This window comes from Phyllosticta capitalensis (assembly GCF_038381095.1).
Source record: "Phyllosticta capitalensis strain CBS 128856 chromosome Unknown BKA78scaffold_1, whole genome shotgun sequence".
In the NCBI taxonomy this organism is placed as follows: Eukaryota; Fungi; Ascomycota; class Dothideomycetes; order Botryosphaeriales; family Phyllostictaceae; genus Phyllosticta; species Phyllosticta capitalensis.
The window spans coordinates 1,454,552-1,471,755 of NW_027117439.1; the positions used below are offsets into that span (position 1 = coordinate 1,454,552).

At 54.4% G+C, this 17,204-nt stretch overlaps 10 protein-coding genes across 10 annotated transcripts; 8 read left to right on the plus strand and 2 right to left on the minus strand.

Annotated features, from left to right (window-relative positions):
* Positions 1 to 230: 230 nt before the first annotated feature.
* Positions 231 to 1,397, plus strand: BKA78DRAFT_348571 (zinc finger protein-domain-containing protein; the record flags this gene model as incomplete). Its single annotated transcript, XM_066890659.1, has 1 exon — positions 231 to 1,397. One exon carries the CDS (start codon positions 231 to 233, stop codon positions 1,395 to 1,397), a length of 1,167 nt encoding a protein of 388 aa, XP_066749167.1.
* Positions 1,398 to 1,791: 394 nt separating this feature from the next.
* On the plus strand, positions 1,792 to 2,706 carry BKA78DRAFT_358847 (uncharacterized protein; the record flags this gene model as incomplete). Its single annotated transcript, XM_066892366.1, has 1 exon — positions 1,792 to 2,706. The coding sequence occupies exon 1, from the start codon at positions 2,056 to 2,058 to the stop codon at positions 2,704 to 2,706; it is 651 nt and encodes a 216-aa protein (XP_066749168.1). The 5' UTR covers positions 1,792 to 2,055.
* Positions 2,707 to 3,582: 876 nt separating this feature from the next.
* BKA78DRAFT_291180 (uncharacterized protein) lies at positions 3,583 to 3,915 on the plus strand (the record flags this gene model as incomplete). Its single annotated transcript, XM_066885853.1, has 1 exon — positions 3,583 to 3,915. One exon carries the CDS (start codon positions 3,583 to 3,585, stop codon positions 3,913 to 3,915), a length of 333 nt encoding a protein of 110 aa, XP_066749169.1.
* A 115-nt stretch (positions 3,916 to 4,030) lies between these two features.
* BKA78DRAFT_302056 (Inosine/uridine-preferring nucleoside hydrolase domain-containing protein) lies at positions 4,031 to 5,549 on the minus strand. The gene is made up of 5 exons (XM_066887412.1): positions 5,460 to 5,549; positions 5,403 to 5,410; positions 5,147 to 5,351; positions 4,789 to 5,099; positions 4,031 to 4,741 (listed from the first exon to the last, which is right to left on the minus strand). The coding sequence occupies exons 1-5, from the start codon at positions 5,509 to 5,511 to the stop codon at positions 4,163 to 4,165; spliced, it is 1,155 nt and encodes a 384-aa protein (XP_066749170.1). The 5' UTR covers positions 5,512 to 5,549; the 3' UTR covers positions 4,031 to 4,162.
* A 197-nt stretch (positions 5,550 to 5,746) lies between these two features.
* Positions 5,747 to 7,568, plus strand: BKA78DRAFT_348575 (ferric reductase like transmembrane component-domain-containing protein; the record flags this gene model as incomplete). The annotated part of the gene is made up of 2 exons (XM_066890660.1): positions 5,747 to 6,110; positions 6,193 to 7,568. 2 exons carry the CDS (start codon positions 5,747 to 5,749, stop codon positions 7,566 to 7,568), a joined length of 1,740 nt encoding a protein of 579 aa, XP_066749171.1.
* A 149-nt stretch (positions 7,569 to 7,717) lies between these two features.
* BKA78DRAFT_245627 (dihydrodipicolinate synthetase-like protein) lies at positions 7,718 to 8,701 on the minus strand (the record flags this gene model as incomplete). The annotated part of the gene is made up of 1 exon (XM_066884140.1): positions 7,718 to 8,701. One exon carries the CDS (start codon positions 8,699 to 8,701, stop codon positions 7,718 to 7,720), a length of 984 nt encoding a protein of 327 aa, XP_066749172.1.
* Positions 8,702 to 9,306: 605 nt separating this feature from the next.
* BKA78DRAFT_329199 (D-galacturonic acid reductase) lies at positions 9,307 to 10,717 on the plus strand (the record flags this gene model as incomplete). The annotated part of the gene is made up of 4 exons (XM_066889651.1): positions 9,307 to 9,330; positions 9,390 to 9,552; positions 9,605 to 10,394; positions 10,453 to 10,717. 4 exons carry the CDS (start codon positions 9,307 to 9,309, stop codon positions 10,715 to 10,717), a joined length of 1,242 nt encoding a protein of 413 aa, XP_066749173.1.
* Positions 10,718 to 11,667: 950 nt separating this feature from the next.
* Positions 11,668 to 12,555, plus strand: BKA78DRAFT_291185 (uncharacterized protein; the record flags this gene model as incomplete). The annotated part of the gene is made up of 1 exon (XM_066885854.1): positions 11,668 to 12,555. The coding sequence occupies one exon, from the start codon at positions 11,668 to 11,670 to the stop codon at positions 12,553 to 12,555; it is 888 nt and encodes a 295-aa protein (XP_066749174.1).
* A 1,320-nt stretch (positions 12,556 to 13,875) lies between these two features.
* On the plus strand, positions 13,876 to 15,568 carry BKA78DRAFT_348579 (uncharacterized protein; the record flags this gene model as incomplete). The annotated part of the gene is made up of 3 exons (XM_066890661.1): positions 13,876 to 13,986; positions 14,043 to 14,498; positions 14,564 to 15,568. 3 exons carry the CDS (start codon positions 13,876 to 13,878, stop codon positions 15,566 to 15,568), a joined length of 1,572 nt encoding a protein of 523 aa, XP_066749175.1.
* A 413-nt stretch (positions 15,569 to 15,981) lies between these two features.
* BKA78DRAFT_348580 (uncharacterized protein) lies at positions 15,982 to 16,747 on the plus strand (the record flags this gene model as incomplete). The annotated part of the gene is made up of 2 exons (XM_066890662.1): positions 15,982 to 16,589; positions 16,642 to 16,747. The coding sequence occupies 2 exons, from the start codon at positions 15,982 to 15,984 to the stop codon at positions 16,745 to 16,747; spliced, it is 714 nt and encodes a 237-aa protein (XP_066749176.1).
* Between the last annotated feature and the right edge of the window lie 457 nt (positions 16,748 to 17,204).

Here is a 17,204-nt window from a genome sequence, read left to right on the forward strand (position 1 = left end):
TTGGTCGACGAAAGTGTGGTTCGCTAATGGTCAGTCCCGCGTTTATACCAGGCCAAACCCCAATTACTGGTGAGTCACTACACATGTTGACCAAAGATGAGGCAGACAACAAATCACTAGAAACTTATATAAAGTGGCCATGGAGTCTCCATTACTTCCTTACACGGCGATCTTCCAACACACATCGAACAAAGTACAACCACGCCCACGACCAAAACAACAACCACACAATGTCTTCCAACGAGCAAACCACAAAAACGATGCCCCTCATTTCGCAGAACAACAACAACTCGGCAGTCTTTCGCCTGATCGGCTTCGGCGCTTGTGGTGCCATATACGCACAAGATGGCTCGCCCGTCGTATTCAAGCTGGCCAAAGCCATCGACAACCAGCTATGGAACGACTACACCATGCACACACGCGTCTGGGAAGCATTCAAGCAGACGCCAGAGATTGCACTGGAGACCACCATCCCCGAACCGGGTGGCTTCGTGCCTCGAGACCACGAAGGAGGAGGAGACCAATGGTGGACAACATCCTGTGGCCAACAGCTCACCACTGCTGTTGGAAACAACCTCAACATGCCGACGCGGGCTCTCTGGAGCGAGAGGATTTTCCCCCTTCCTCTTCCCCTTCGCAGCGGCCTGACGGGCGCCTTTTGTGCCCCACAGCTCCAACACAACGCCTTCACCAGTCCAGGCAACGCCGACTGCCTCGTCCGCATCTACCTGGGCAGTCGTATTGGCCGCTCGGGCCTAAGCTTCTTCAGCTTGCGCAACTTCAAGTTGCACCTGAATCAATTGGAGGACCTGGGCCAGGACACGTACATCATGCAGTTTGCGGGCTACATGGCAAACGCACTGGCCGTCATGCACTGGCGCGCCCGCGTCGACGCGCGAGATGTCGAGTTTGTCCTGGGCAATGCGCGACCCAGAGCCCATCTAGTCAGAACGACGCCGCCGGAGCTGGCCAAAGAGTTGGAAAAGCTGCCGGTAAATTCGCTGGTGCAGCCTCATCCAGAGGCGACGGTGCTGTCCGGGGAGCAAAAGCAGCGGATGGACGATCCAACCTCGCTCGGTTTCTGGCTGCTGGACTTCAACCAGTGCGGCGACATGGCCATGAACTCCGAGGGCGTCAAGCGGGCCGTCGATGCCTTTTGGGTGAACGACCCCTACTACCCGCGGCCACCAAAGAGAGGAGCTGATGAGACCGAGCACGAAGCGGCAAGGAAGAATCCTCACTTTGCTGCGGACAAAGCATTGTGGTGCATATTTTCGGCCCAGTATTTGCGGATGTCGCGCAACATTTTGGTGGAGCTGGGTAAGCCGGAGTGGGAACAGCTGCCGGTTGAGTTTGTCACCGGGGTGGAGCATCGCGCCGGGGAGAGCTGGAGGTGATTGTCTTCTGTTTTGTCCGCTAGGGGTTCCACTTTTCTTTTCTCTTCTTCCTTCCTCTTTTCACCTTTGTGTCTTGAATTCCTTGAACTTCACGATTCCGACGTCAATTTGAAAAGGGGTTATGGGCGTTCTCGAGTGGTCGTGGGTCCTCCAAGTTTTGGTCGAGAGTTCACATCCCAATTTCTTTTCCTTCAACAATCCCATGGGCACCGCTTCTTGTCTTCAAGTGCTACTGGAACCAAAATCAATTGTCTTGCAAGTCCAGATCAATTCCTGTCTCCCGACTTGGTTCGCCGATGAAGACCACCAGCGATGTCAGACACTTTCAACGCCTCTCATCCGTGCATATGTCTTGCTCGACAGGTCCGCCAAAGCAGCAGGCATTGTACGATTCCTTCAGTCGACTTAAATATGATGCTCCTCGCTCTTGCATCCAGCTTCATTCAACATTCAATTCATCATTATCACTTACCAGTCTGCTGAGCAGCTTGACCCGCCTCTTTCTCTCCTTCGTGCACTTTTCAGGTGTCTCCTTCGATTCCCATTCTACGCAGCTGGCTGCCAGTTCTCGCATCGTCTCCATTCACGACCCACCCAAATAATCTTAATCTCAACCATCAAAATCGTCATCCTTCCAATCATCTCCCCTCATTCAAAAATGACCTACCACAACTGCACAATCGTCAACCAAAGCATCGACCAGAGCACCAACCGCTCCGGCTCCAGTGTCCAGGGCCCGCACACGGGCAGCGGCCAGCAACAGTCAATCGGACAACCCCGGCCACCGCACTCCACCTGCTCCCGCAATTTCGAACTCGTCGAACGAGCGTACAACGAGCACTCCCGCCAGCTCGACACCCTGCAAGAGAAAGGTCGCCGCCACTCGCAGACGTTCCGAGAAGCCGAGGACGCCGTCCGGAACGCGAATAGGCAGATCGAAGAGCTGCAGAACCAGAATCGCGGCTTTGAGCGCACCTTGGGGGAGGCCGAAGTGGCGTTTTTGGGGCATGACAGACGCATCGATGAGCTACAGCGGGAGACGCAGCACAGATGTTCCCAAGCCGACCGGACGCTTTCGGCGCAGAGCAGAGACGTTGAAAACTTGCAGCGGGAACATGCCACGCTGAACCGACGCGTTGGCGATCTTGAGAGACAGCGTCGTAATGCGGATATGCTGGAGCGCGAGCAGAACCGCAAATTTGATCGTCTCCAGGCAAGATGGCTGGATTTGGTTCATCGGATCGAGGCGCTGGAGCTGCAAAGGGGCTCGAGTCGCACTGTTGGGGCGCCGCCACCATACTCTGAATGAGGGCAGCTTCCTCCAGGAGCGGGCCTAATTGCGGTGCTTTTGTGGTTGATGGAGGCGTTTTTGACTTTCGGGAATAGAGGAGGGTGGCAATGTTGTCTTTCGTAATTCGTAATCTTGTAATGGAACTTGATGAGCTTCAAAGCTTTGGTGTCACCGTTGTCTTGTAACCATGCTGTAGATTGCCGGGTTGGCCAGTAGTGAGCGAATCCGTAGGCCTTCCTGATCACTCCGCGAATATTCATGGCCGAAGGTCGATGAGTACTCTGTGAAGACAGTAAACGACCCGAGTCATCCATGTCCAAAGTGACATGTGAACAACACAGGGAGATCTCGCGACTCACAATTGTGTGTCCCAAACCCTGAATTGCCCTTATGGTTACTTTCAAGTGTGCTTCTCCGACCTCCGTGCATGGCCTAGAGACAGATCAAACACTTCCAGAGACCCATCTGTCTTACCCAACAGAACCAACCCCTGTCTGTCAGCCAGAGGGCACCGTTCACTCATCTCCAAGAGGGCTTATAAGCTCTTCGACACCCAGTCCATTCGGCCTATCCATTCCAACATCCTTACCAGTCTGCTGCGCAGCTTACCTCGTCGTATCTTGGTGCAATTGATCGTTCGCTTTAATTCCCGTTCTTGTGCAGCTGGCTGCCTCTTTCCTGTCACGCCCCTTGCCAAAAGTTATTGTATCTGTTAGTCTCCAATAATACGAGCCATACAAAGTCCTACCTTCATTGCTTGATCGAAGATCATCACACACACACACACACACACACACACACACACACATCAGTCACATCAGTAAGTCGTCTCCAGGACGATAGCGGGCGTGCCATGTCCCCTCAGCTAATACTGACCCACAGACAACTCCGAAAATGTCGCAAAACAACCAAAACAACCAACTCACCTCCTATAACAAAGGCTGGGGTTGGAACACAACTCAAACCCGCCAAGAAAGCGAAGGCGGTGTATTCGGATTGGTCGAACGCGAGCTCAGCATGCAGCCTGGAGAGATCCAGACCCTACGCCGGCAAAACGAGGCTTTTCAGCAAGCCATCTTCCAAGGCTTCCAGGTGTGCGATAGGCAGCATCAACAGATCAGCGATCTACAGCGACAGAACCAATCCTTTGAGCGCCGACTCGGCGCTCTTGAAGAAGCTCAGCAGCAGAAGCGCCATCAACACATGCAGATGAGCGGAAGGAAGTGATTGTTCCGGGTTTGCGCGAGTGTTCGGAGATGATTAGATCAGATTGAGCAAGAGGGGGTTGGAGAAGGACTGTCGCTGAGTCCCTGGCGATTCGCAATTGACGCAGAAAGTGGTCGTGGCGGTCATTTGCAATAATAGCGTTGGTGAGAGTCTGAATAACAAAGAGTTTGGGGTCCATTTATCGTGCATGAGAATGGTCTATTGAGTCCAAAAGACGAGCAGCCCAATCGTGTTTCTGCCTCACGACTCACGGACGTGTACTCCACCACTCCTGAGTCAACTCGGGCAACGGTGATGTCATCTCAGCAGCAGTCAATGCCACATCAATCAGATCCCAAAATCTGGGCGTATCGAGGCCTCGCGGGATGCGGACGCCCGGCTCGCCACTCTCAACCTTGGTGACCAAAGTCCTGCCAAGTTGTCCAACAGCTTTCATATCGCTTACGTGGGCCGGGCTAGGTATGTGGGTGCCCTCGGTCACAACTTCGACTCGGAATCGTTCTCCGCGGTCATGGAAAATACCGGGCTCAAATGCCGCAGCAAGAGCGAGAGGATCGTGAAGCGGAGGACCTTCGACGAGAGCAAACTCCTCGGCATATGTTCTGGCGAAAAATGTCATGATTTCGTGGAAGAGAGCGCGGATGGGCGATGGCAGTGGCTTGTCTCCTGCTACTTTTGGGATGCCTCCGGGGAGCCCAAGGAGCTTGCTCTGTACCTCTTCGTTGCCGAGCACCTGGTGGGTCAAGTCCAAAGGCGCAATCGTGGTTTTTGGCGAAAGGACTGGATGAGACAAGAGGAACTGAGCGGCCTCGGGGTCACAGTAGATCTTGAACTTGTCAGTCGACTGCGAAAATTGGCTTCTGGGCAACTTGCATTGAACTCGGCATATGGTGTCCAGTTACCGAACCTTTCACCCTCGCCCTGTACCTTTCCCAACGGTGCGTCGGTGAAGCCCCCACCAATCGCCCCGCCCATAATGCTGAGGCCTGCAAGGTGGTCTGCAAGATCCGGGTGTTCTTTGATAGTGCGTGCAGCGTTTGTCAGGGTCCCTGTCGCAACAAGCCACGCCGTCTGCGGTGGTTTGGCGATAAGTGCCCCGTAGATTGCCTCTGAAGCCTCAATATCCCGGACTGCCGACTTGACAGGCTTGGGAAGAAGCGTCGTTCCATCAAGTCCAGACTCGCCTGAGTTCATTCAGCGGGTGTTCCGGTAGTCGAGGAAAGATCTGTACCGTGAATGCTGGCTGCGTGGACTGCATCTCGCACCAAAGGCTTGCTGGCGCCAGGGTATACAGGAGTATCGCGACAGCCAATCGCTTCCAGTATGCTTAAACTATTTTGTGTGGTGTGGTCCAGAGACGCATTTCCATGGACTGAGCTGACTCCAAGGAGGTTGACCTTTGGGCTGTGAGCTGCCAAAAGGATTGCAAACGCATCCTGGGAGGACAATCAGATACGAAGCTGGACGGATAGTCAAAAGTGGCGTACATCATGACCTGGACCGGCGTTAGAATTTGGTGAAGCTTGAGGTAGGAGAAAGCGCACCCGGGTCAACGTCGAGCCACACCGGAGTGGCAGATGGGATGTTGTTGGTCATGATGGAGAAATACACGAGGACAAGACGCGTTGAAGTTGGTGTAACGTGTGTGGAAAGGGTCGTCCGGGGCAAAGTTGCGGAGATAGCGGGGATATGATTGGGCCAATCAAGGACAACCGCGCGAGCTTTCGCACAACGCGTCCTCCGGCCAGCTGAACCTTTGCCTCGACATCATACCCCAGAAATGTACAGTTAACTCGAAGACTGCGCGTATCTTCCTTTCCGCAACTTTGCCATGTTTGGCTACGAGTTTGTCGAGCTCGACAAGGCTGCCAAAGTCGCCCGGCGACAGTCACTCGACGAGAGTGCGTCCATAGCCCAATGGTCTATTCTCCCAATCCTTGCGCTCATCCAACTGGCATTTCTGGCGCAATGGGTCATCGCCAGATGTGCTGGAGAGACACCTCGCTCGCCTCATCCCCAGCCCATGACCATCGGTCGCAACACATGGATTGTTCGGACCAAGGCAACCTGGACGAAGTTCCGATGGTGGGCCGATGAGCCTCTGCGAAAGGGCTGGTTCACGAGCGGAGAGACTCTGCTTGCTGGAATCTGGACTTTATGGCTCCTATTCCTCTGTGTCAATAAAACTGGAAACGGTATGTTGGTTGCATATGTTGCTTCATTCCACTCTCTTGGGATACTTTCAGTATGTCAAATAAATTCGCTAACTCTCAGCAGACTATCTCCATCTCACAAAACGCTTCGGTATTGTGGCTGCATCGCAACTTCCTCTTCACTACCTCCTCGCCATGCGCTCGGCCTACTCTCCGATCCAGCTCCTCACTCGACTCTCTTACGAGCGTGTGATCGCTATTCATGAACTCCTTGGAAAGATTGTAACCTTCATCTTGGCCCTTCACACCGGCTTCTACTTCAATTTCTTCGTCCAAAAAGGCGTGCTGGCCAAGCGCATTCGCGACGTCGACGTCATCACTGGCAGCATTGGCTTCGTCATGTTTGCTACTATGAGCACGACTGCGCTTTCGGTACTGCGTCATTGGAACTATCGTGTCTTCTACACCACGCACATTCTTCTCGCGCTCATTGTCGTCGACGTGCTCATCTTCCACGTCTCTCATATACGAGTCTACGTCTTTGAGATGTTTGGCGCTTTCCTATTGCTCCAATTGCTCCGTCAGGCTCTAACACGCCAGTACAAGGGCACTATTGCCCTGATACCCGGAACCGACCTTGTGCGAGTCGTCATTCCGTTGCCGACAGACAAAGCAGCATGTCGATTCAAGCCAGGACAGCATGTGCACCTGTCACGACCGCTGCTTGGGAGTGTCAGCTTGGCTAGCGCCTTCGCCATGCGCTATCGTACGAACCCATTCACGATTGCATCAGTACCTCAAAAAGATAGACAGATTGTGCTTGTAGCACGTGCCTTAAGTGGTAACACTAGGCACCTGGCACAAATTGCCCGATCGTTGCGCAGCGATGGCAACTCGGAAAAGTCTGTCGCCCTGCCGCTGACCCTCGAGGGCCCGTACGGCACAGCTGGCTCCTTTCCCAATTTCAAAGAGTTTGACCGCGTCTTGCTTGTTGCTGGTGGCGTCGGTGGCACTTTTACTGTGCCCATCTTCCGCAGCATCGTCGAGTCGGATCGCGACAGCAGCGCAGCACCAGTCAGGGCAAGGGTTAAGTTTGTTTGGGCGGTACGGCGGCTTGCTGAAACAAAATGGGCCGTTTCAGAGGAAAAGGGGTCTCCTGAAACAGGCTTGAAGGGGCTCGAGCTGTACGTCACACGAAGCGGCACTGTGGAAGAGCATGGAGGCGAAGATCAGCAGGGCTTGATGGAAGAATTTGAGCTTGCCGAAGGCGAGACTTTCAACCAGCAAGATGAACACGTCAAGAACCACGGTTGGAGCGTTGAACACTGTCGCCCCGATCTTGCGAAAGTCGTCGAGGAAACCTTTGCTGGCTCTACCGGCAAGGTTGCGATTTTGACGTGCGGACCTCACGAAATGATTGCTGACGTCAGGCGGTACGTCAAGATATGGGTGTATCGAGGCAGAGATGTCTTCTGGCATGCTGAATCTTTTGGATTGTAAAAAAGATTGAAGTTTTCGGCACAGACGATCTTCATATGCGCGTTCTAGAAGAATCAGAAAGAGTAACACCGGCCAACTTCCATTACGACCGAAATGCTCTTCTCGCCAAACGCGCGCCGGCCGCAAACACTCTGAAATCTGGCTCCCGATCAAAGACTTGACTCAATTGCCATGACCTCTTTCACTCCTTCTTTGACGGCTTCGACTTGCTCTGCACTCAGCCTCTTCAGCGGTCTCCTGGGGAATCCACCGTATCCGTAATATGATTGAATCGCCGACTTAGTTCCGGGGATGGCCGATTTAGTGAGCACCCAGTCACCCTTGCTCAAGACTTTCTGGAGCTCAATGGCCTTGTCGTACTGGCCCTCAGCCCACAAGTTCCACACCTTGACACACGTCTTGGGGAGAACGTTGGCGCCGCCCGCAATGATTCCTGAGCCACCACTTGCAGCTGTCTGCGCAGTAAAATCGGCCATGCCGCCAAAGGCCATGTAGCCACTGCCGTTGCTCTCGGCCGTCACCGCGTCCGTCTCAAGCGCCACACGGGTCAGCTTGCCCGTATTTCCGCAGGTAAATTTGGTTCCCACGATGTTGGCATGTTGCGCCAGCTTGATGAGGAAATCGCTGTCCATGTCGATGCCGGCGACGGCGCCGGGATAGTTGTAAATGATGACGGGCAGCGGCGATGCGTCAGCGACGCTGATGTAGTACTCGTACAAAGCGGCTTCGTCCATGGCGTATCGATAGTAGCTGGGGGGCACCAGCAAAACGTATTCGCCGCCAGCAGCCCCGGCCTCTTTGCACAGCTCGATGGTACCACGAATGCTCTGCTCACTCGCGCCCACGATTACGGGCACATCACTGAAGCCCGCCTCGTCGAGAGCATCTCTTGTTGCTCGCGTCACGGCCGTCTTTTCAGCACGCGTCAAATGCACGGCTTCTCCATTGCTGCCCATGGTAACGAGTCCAACGAGGCCGGCCTGGGCCAGACGCACGGCGTGTTTCTTGATGGTGGAAATGTCGAGTTCTTCGGTCGAAGGGTCGAAAAAGGTCATTGTCGGCGAGTAGATGCCAGGCCGCAGCCGAGTCCGGCTTCTCGAAGGACTGCCATTTGAGTGACCGTTTTCCGACATGATCTTGATACAATTCCAGCAACGCGCCTCAGGGGTAGGATGGACAACAGCAAAAAGGGACAACAGTTGGATGGGGCTTCCTAGCTCTGGCCGCGGGCTGACAGCTTTATAATAGCAGTCGCAGCAGCGGCAGCAGCGCAGTCGGCATACCGAGTGCCGGTCACAAGCCCACTTTTGTTCGCAATAGCGCGAAGATGAGGCGGCACTGGCGGATCAAAGATAGGACGTGGAGTATGGATCATGCGATGGCACCTTCCGGACGCAGAGCGAGTGCCCAATCAGTCCATCCATTACCAAGGGGCAACGCTGGCGGGCTCGCTGGGCGTGGGGTTTGGTCGACTGTCAGGTGGTGCAGTCGTGGTGTTCTTAGGCGGACTGGTTTTCGCGCCAATCGGGTGACGCGTGGGGGAACGTCTGGGGCTGGGGATCCCCGCTGCCGCTGCCCCACGTCGCCTGCCCCTCAATCCAACACGCGTTATTTCTCCGCCGAAAACCGTCTGCCAAAGGAATCCAGAACGCGAATATGCTTCTTCAACTCCCCTCTCCCGCTGTCCTCCTCGTCCTCGTTGACTCGTCACCTCCCTTCCCCCGCAGAATCTGATCCAATGGCGCCTCTCAACGTTTTGATGGTACATTTACCTCTGCTCTACCCCGCTTACCTTCGGAGAAGCCCACTGACCCTATTCAGGTAGGAACTGGCGAGTACACCACCGGCTTTGTCGGTGGTGGTGCTTCTGGTTCAGACAAAAAGGTCGGTGTCGTGGGCTTGACGCTGTTCGACCTGCGCCGGCGAGGCAAGGTTGGAAAGCTGTCAATGGTGGGCACCTCGGGAAACAAATTCCCGGCCATACGTAGGCGGCTCCGACGAACGCTCGCTCTTGCAGCCCCGCTGAGATGTTCCAGGCGATCATTTGCACACAAACATCACCCAGGTCTACAATGGCCTTGACACCTCGTTTGAATCGTTCCCGGCCAACGACAAGCGCGACCCGGAAGCATACAAAGCGGCCATTGATGCGCTTTCCCCTGGCGATGCCATTACGATCTTTACCCCTGACAGCACGCATTATCCCATTGCGCTGTACGCCATTGAGCGCAAGATCCATGTCTTGGTGACCAAGCCCGCCGTGCAAAAGCTAGAAGACCACCAGAAGCTCATGGACGCCGCGCGCAAACATGGCGTCTTCGTCTTTGTCGAGCACCACAAGCGATTCGACCCAGCGTACGCAGATGCGCGCTACAAGGCCAAGAAAATGGGCGACTTCAACTACTTCTACAGCTACATGTCGCAGCCCAAGTCGCAGCTCGAGACCTTCAAAGCCTGGGCCGGAGTGGACAGTGATATCAGCTACTACCTAAACTCCCACCACATCGACGTCAACGCATCCATGGTCCCCGATTTCAAGCCCGTGCGAGTCACGGCCAGCGGCGCCAAAGGCATCGCTACCGATCTTGGGTGCGCACCGCAGACAGAGGATACCATCACGTTACTCGTCGATTGGGTCAAGATAGACGATGACTCGAAGCGCGCTACCGGAGTTTACACTGCGAGCTGGACGGCACCGCAGAAGGCCGGTGTGCACAGCAACCAATACTTCCACTACATGGCATCAAAGGGCGAAGTTCGGGCGAACCAAGCCAAGAGAGGCTACGACGTGACCGAGGACGATGGAGGGCTCATGTGGTACAACCCGTAGGTTCCCCTGAGCGATTAAAATAGCACACGTGACAACTAACCTCTTGGCTTCCAGCTTCTACATGAAATACGCACCGGACGAAAAGGGCAATTTTGCTGGTCAGAGCGGATATGGCTATATTTCATTTGAAAAGTTTGTCGATGCAATCGACGAGCTCAAGGCTGGCGAGGCAACATTGGACGACTTGGACGCGCGAGGATTGCCGACATTGAAGAATACCCTTGCCACGGGTGCTATTTTGGAGGCTGGACGCCGGTCGCTGGACGAGGGCCGACCCATAGAGATTGTCGAGAAAGACGGTGTTTGGAGCTTGACCTAAGGCAGAGTCACCGTTGGTTGCATGCAACTCATTGGTGAAGATCATGGTCTGTTCATAGTAGCCAAGGCATTTGTGTTCGTCGGTTAACGGTTGGAAGATAGACAAATTTGATATCCAAATCATACAGCCCTGTGTTGGAGGTGACATGGCCCACGCTAGTCCTTTCTGAACCCTGTGGATTGCTGAGATTGCCATCACGAACTGGTCTACCGGTCGGAGCACCCAGGTTTCACTTGGAAAAATTTGTTCTGGTAACATGAGGCTGTGATAACCCTCCCCAACCTTGATGACCCTGAGCACTTTTACCAGGGCTTGTCATCCTCTATCGCGTGTCAAAAACTTTACTCTGGATCAACACACTGTGGAGTCTGGGATCTATCAGGCTTGCCGAATTTGGTGGCTCGACCACAGTTGAGCTTTTCAACCTACCAACACTCCCATTGTCGAACGTGGGTCGAATGTGGTCGCATTTTAGGATTGACCATTCCCATTGTATCAGATTCCACGTTGAGCGGTTCGATTTCCCTCTCCGAAGTCGCGCGCGTACCGGCGGTTCAACCTGTGTTCTTGCACTTTGGACTGGAAATGTCTCTTTCCTGTTTCCCCTTTGGCTAGTGCTTCCACCGTTACTTCCCCAACGAATGTCGATGAATCATAGCATGAGTGATCTGTGAACCTCCCAAATGCTATAAGACCTTCGTTCGTCGCTCTCTGCCAACAGTCCTCCATCCACTGCTCATCCACCTCTGCCTCGTTTCCAAAGCTACAAACTTCACGCACTCCAACAACCAAAGCTTCAACGTACGCAACAGGTGCAAACCAACCCACACACACACACACACACACACACACAATCACACAGAGAGACCAGGTATGATAACCAAAAAAGAGCTCTTACACCACTCAAGGCTAACAAATCAGAAGAAAACACCAAGTCTACCTCAGCCACCATGCTCCCATTCCCATACAACTTGATGGCAGCCTGGGGCCGTGAACCTGGCCCCGATCCCTGGATGGCTTGCGAGGTTGACGAGGTATACGGCCCGTACCTGGAGGAGGCCGATCGTCGGTGGTGGATGTCGGAGGCTTGGCCCCGCAACTGCTCTCGATTCGACCTCTCCAAGTGTGTCCGTTTCTGGAAAAACGAGGACTTCTCGCCTAGGTTTCTACACACAGGTAGACCCGAGGAGCTTGCCTCGTACCAGCAACAGTGGTTTGGGGCCCGCATTGCCTCCTCAGACGAGTTCGTCGCCCTCGAGGCGAAGCACAAGACGGAGAAGGAGCGCCTCGACCTCCACCTTCGCCTCACAGATCTGGAAGAGCGCCGAGATCACCTCTTCCAGAGTGCGCAATCGTATATCGAGCTTGTCAACGATCTCGAGAGCCTTGAGGAGGTCTTCCGCCGCCAGGAGCTGGAAGGCACCTACCTAGTCCTCAGCATCGCCGCTGGCTGGGAAGTTCCCCTCCGTCCCGGCTTCGAGTGCTCCCCCTTCGCCCAGTTTGCCCACCTCTCCGCATCTCTGGGCCGGGATATCCACCCGGTTGTTCTCAGGCGGGCGGAGCCTCTCGAACACGACCGTATCCGCCATCTCGTCGTCGCGGCCAAGAAGACCTTTGACAAGGCCCACGAGGCTTTGATCGAGCTTGGTTTTCGCATCGAAGTCAGCGACGACGACGACGACGACGACGACAACATGGATGGTCACTCTGCTATGGACCTCGACAACGACGACGACAACAACAGCCACAGCGACAGCAACTCTGACATGGACCTCGATGGCGACTCGTACTGCTCTGTGTATGGCGAACCAGACGAACGCAGCATGCAATGGGAGTAAATCCCCAAGTCTAGCTGGTTTCCCTCCTCCCTCCTGAAGGCCGCAAAGGCATCGATCGCATCCTGACGGCTCTTCTCCCTCTCAAACCTTAAGGCGGCGCTCTCAACTCGACTCTCGACAACCCAGAAGACCCGAAAAGGCATCATGCCCCTAGAAATGCGGGACTCTGACGGCACTCTTCCTCCTTCCCCTGGTTCACGAGTCGGCGCCCTCAGCCCACATATCGACAACGCTGAGGATCTGCAAAATCATCGTGTCCAAGGAGGCACAAAACACTGGCGGCCTTCCTCAGCACCACCAACACCTCGCGTTTTACCAACAACGCAACTCATCTTCGGAGTCTCGACAACCCCCCTTTGGCGCCTGCGACCACCATGGACTTCTCACCAACACCCACGGTCCCACGATGGGCCTCCTGAGCTTCAACAAACAACCGCCTAAAGTCCACGTGCTGGGTCGCGACCAGGACTTCGACACAAAAATACCACCACTCTTCAATAATAGACGTAAGATCCGCGCCTTGCTCACAAGGGGCGTCTAAGTTTTACTTTGGGTTTCCCTTCCCTGGTTTTGGAAAGACATACAGCAACGACACAAGCAGCCTAACCTCATCATCCGATCTTTTACACCATTAATGCTCCGCGCTTTACGAACGATAAGTTTTATCCTCGGAGTCTCAACAGACCAAAATTGCCACTTCTAAAAACAAATAGACGTAAGCTCCGCGCGTTGCCCACAAGGGGCGAATAAGTTTTTCTTTTGTTTTCCCTTTGTGTTGTTCTGGAAAGGTAAAGAGGTACTATCGCAAGCGGTCGTATCAGTTGCGAAAATCGGCGTTTTCGGAGCGTTTGAAAAGGCATGGAGGACTCTATGTCGGGTCCTGGAGTTCGAGGGACAATGGTGAAAGGTGAGTTAGATCAAATACATGTAATAATTATGAATACCATGATCAGACTGATAGAAAGCACCTCAGTATTCACGGTCATTCATGAGCTGCTCCCTTCTTCACAAAACTAACTCCTGTGTCTAAATCCATGCTCAATTACAGACATTCCATATCACAACCATATACCAAGACTCACTGCCCTACCAACATTCAGCATCGTGCCTTAAAGACTCCCCGAGCGCATGCTCATCACCATGCCCAAAACTTAGCATCGTGCCTCGAAGACTCCTCGAACGCATGCTCATCATCATGCCGGCGACTAAGCTGGTCTCGACGACTAAGCGCTCTCGCCGACTAAGCAGCTCTCGGCGCGCGAGCACTTGGTGTCTTTACCACGTTCCATCCTGACCATCCTCACTCATCGCACCATCACCATGGCTGACGATCCACCACCTCCGCCGCCGCCGCCAACATCGCCGCCTCCTCCGCCGCCGCCAGAGCCCGAGAGCGCCGGCATGGCCGCCGAGAGCAGCAGGGCCGCCGAGGTACGTTTAACATTGTGAATATCAACACAAAAAGTGCGATATTGACGATCTCCCAGCAGCAGCAGCAGCCAGAGGCGGGAACGTCCGCCCAGCGGATCTTGGATGAGATGCTGCCTCCCGAAGCGCGCGACAAGCTTCGCAACCATATCCAGGACCTGCCACCCCTCGCGGCTGAGCGCAAGCAGCCGGCGCTCTTCAAGGCGGCCGTCGCGTGGGGCGAGCTTAGTCTGTTGAAGCCGTCCACCGTCAGCAGTGCCAATGCCGCGAGCGACTCTCAGAAGCTAAAGGCGGTGCATTTTACCGGCAACCACGCGACTTTTGGCAAGCACCTCTACGAGTGGATGGAGGCGCGCTGGGAGTGGCTTGAAAAAGACACTCGCTGGAAGACGAGCACGCAGATGAAGACCGAGGAATTGCTCCAGGAGCTTGAAAAGCTCAAGCCCGGAAGCCAACGCTTCCGCGACTGTTGGTCGCGCATGCTGAACGCGGCGCAGTGTCCCCTGGTTGTAAAGGTAAAGACATCGGTGGCGGTCAGGGAGTGATCATGTGCTGAATGACCGACTAACTTTTGCTATAGGACTTTGAGATGGAAGGCCTCGAACTCGATTTTATTTCCGTTTGGTTGCTCGCCTCGGCGGTGTCCGTTCCTAGCAAGAAGAAGCCTACCGTCAAAGGTGCTACCAAGTCCGAAGGCGATGCCACCAAGTCTGGAGGCGATGCCCACAAGTCTGCTGGCGATGCCTCAAATTCCGGTGGCGATTCCTCCAAGTCTACGAGTGGTCCCCCTCCTGCAGCAAATGGAGCCCCTGGATCTTCTGTCGAGAAGCCGTCTGCCGACAACAAGCCGTCAGGCAGCAAAAAGTCGCACAAAAAGAAGAAGAAAAAGACTGGCACTGCCTCTAGCAATGAACCTGTTACCTCAAACACCAATGATAGCACGGCATCCGGAGCCGAGCCCTCTGCCGCAACGAAGGAGGCTCCTGGCGCATCTGGCGAGGCAGCTACAAGTAGCAATACCACGACGCCCGGCAACGTTGATGACAGCTCCCCTTCTTCGACAAACAACGGCGGAATAGACAACGGCGACTTGGAATTCATAGCCAAAATGGAAAGCTGGCTGTTCAGCACAATGGGGATGGTCCAAAACTACGTGCAGCTACCATCCACCATTGCTGAAGCGCTTCACTTCAAGCTCCTTCCTGAGGTCATCGTCATCGACGCGCTCCTGAGGGCCTTGGACGAAAAGATCGAGGACGTTGACAGCGCCCTCTGGGATAATATGAAAAAGATTGTGAGCATTACGGCCGACTTTCGAGTGGCTCAGCGAGACTTTGCGGACAGACTCGATCAGCGCTTCAAGGCCGTTCACGAGAAGGTCGAGAAGGCCGCGAGGAAAGAGTTGAAGAAGCAGAAAAAAGCAGAGAGCAAGAAAAAGAGGATTGTCGAGAAGGGAAATGAAGAGGCCACCGATAGGGAAAAGGAGGACCAGAGGGAATATGAGGAATTGGTCGAGCAGCTTGAGGAGGCCGCCATAAAGGCTGCAAAAGCTGGAAAGGCCAAGGTTCCCACGGACGGCGCTTGATCCAGACTCGCCATACAAGCACTGAAGTTCGACATAGCCTTATGGATGGAACGACTGGGCGGCCATTGCGGTCCCGCAAGAGAGAAAGGTAAAACCTGTAGTAACATCAGATGGAAGCGTGGCAACGCAAGGCTCGGCTCAGCAAAAGGGTATGGCTGGATTGCCGAGGTAGCTAGTTAGTCTTTACGACTGAGAGAAATGCAATCTCAGCAGGAGAATCGACTTTTAGGGCACATAGATGACAGGAGGACGTTGGGTTGATGTTGATGTTGATGTTTATCTTCGCCAAGTTAGGAAGGCCGTAAACCGCGGGACGCTGTACCCCGCAACAACACTCGAGCTCGAGCTCGGCCTCCGTCTTGTTTCTCTCAACACCATCGCACCTAGCCACCACCGCCACGGATTCATCCATCATGGTCTCGACTCGCAGCCACCCTTCCGCCTTCCCACCTCCCGATCTTTCTCCCACCAAACGCGCGAGCAGCAAAGATCCGACGCCCGCGCCCACTTCGCTCTGGGGCCTGACCACCACGAACGGCGGCGCATGGTACCATGCGCCGCGACGCGCAATTCTCTACTGGCTGTACATCTCGCTGCCGCTGGTGACCTGGGACGCGAGCTATGTCTTCCTGCGGCCGCACTCGATGCCCGGGGGAAAGTTTCACTCGCCCGTCTTCTCGCTCTACAAAATCTACTGCGACGTCGACTATAACTATGGATTTCCGGCATGGGACGCCGGAACTGGCTTCACGGCCGCGCAGAGCCTACTCAACGTCGCCGAGACGCTGCTGTATGTCGCGTATCTAGCAGTTGTGCTGCGCAACGGAAGCTCGGATTCGGCCAATGCGAAGAAGGTTGTCAAGGGCTCCGCGGCTGCCCAGGCAGTCTTGCTGGGCTTGACTGCTGCCGTGATGACTCTGAGCAAGACGGTGTTGTACTTTGCGAACGAATACTACAGCGGCTGGGAGAATATTAGGCACAACGACTGGGCTACGCTAACCGCTTCGTGGATTTTCCCAAAGTAGGTCGAACTCGCCGTAATTGGCTAAGACAATTGCTGACTACGTCTCAAGCACCATGTGGATCCTATTTCCGTCATACATGGTCTACTCTTTCTGGGGCGAGATTTCTCGCGGACTTGAGGCCGCTAGCGGATTGCCATTGAAGAAGACGCAATGAGCGGACAGCTTATGCTGCCGTGTGGTTGAGGATGCCGAGACACGTAATGAAAGCTACGAGCGATACCCACTTGAGAAGAGAGGAACGAGATTTGGTCAATGGAGAATGGCGCAGCGCAGCACACATATCCATGATTGAAGCTATTTTGTTTTCTGTCAGCTTGCTTGCTCACAGGGAGTAGATTCTCCCTAGTTGTTGAATACATGCTTCCGGTCTCTTCTGTTGCATCGTTCCTGTAAATGGCGTCGAGTATGCGGGTCAATACGAATTTCATGGCGCAGGCAAAGGCCCCAAGCAAGGTTGGAGAGGCACATGACAGTCCTCACAAGGAGCAAAACCAGTTCATGCAAAGGATTCTGAACAATTCCGGCCCAGGGAAACTCGAAGAGTATCGAGTCCATTACGAAGGGCCTTCGTGCGCTGTGCTCTCTTACCGATATCAGCAGACAGCAAGTCT

Coding starts and splice junctions, on each gene's coding strand:
- BKA78DRAFT_302056 (XM_066887412.1), bottom strand. CDS start 5,511: ATGACCAACAACATCCCATCTGCCACTCCGGTGTGGCTCGACGTTGAC. Junction 5,100..5,146: donor CCACGCAGCCAGCATTCACG/GTACAGATCTTT, acceptor GAATGAACTCAG/GCGAGTCTGGACTTGATGGA. Junction 4,742..4,788: donor CACCATATGCCGAGTTCAAT/GCAAGTTGCCCA, acceptor GACAAGTTCAAG/ATCTACTGTGACCCCGAGGC.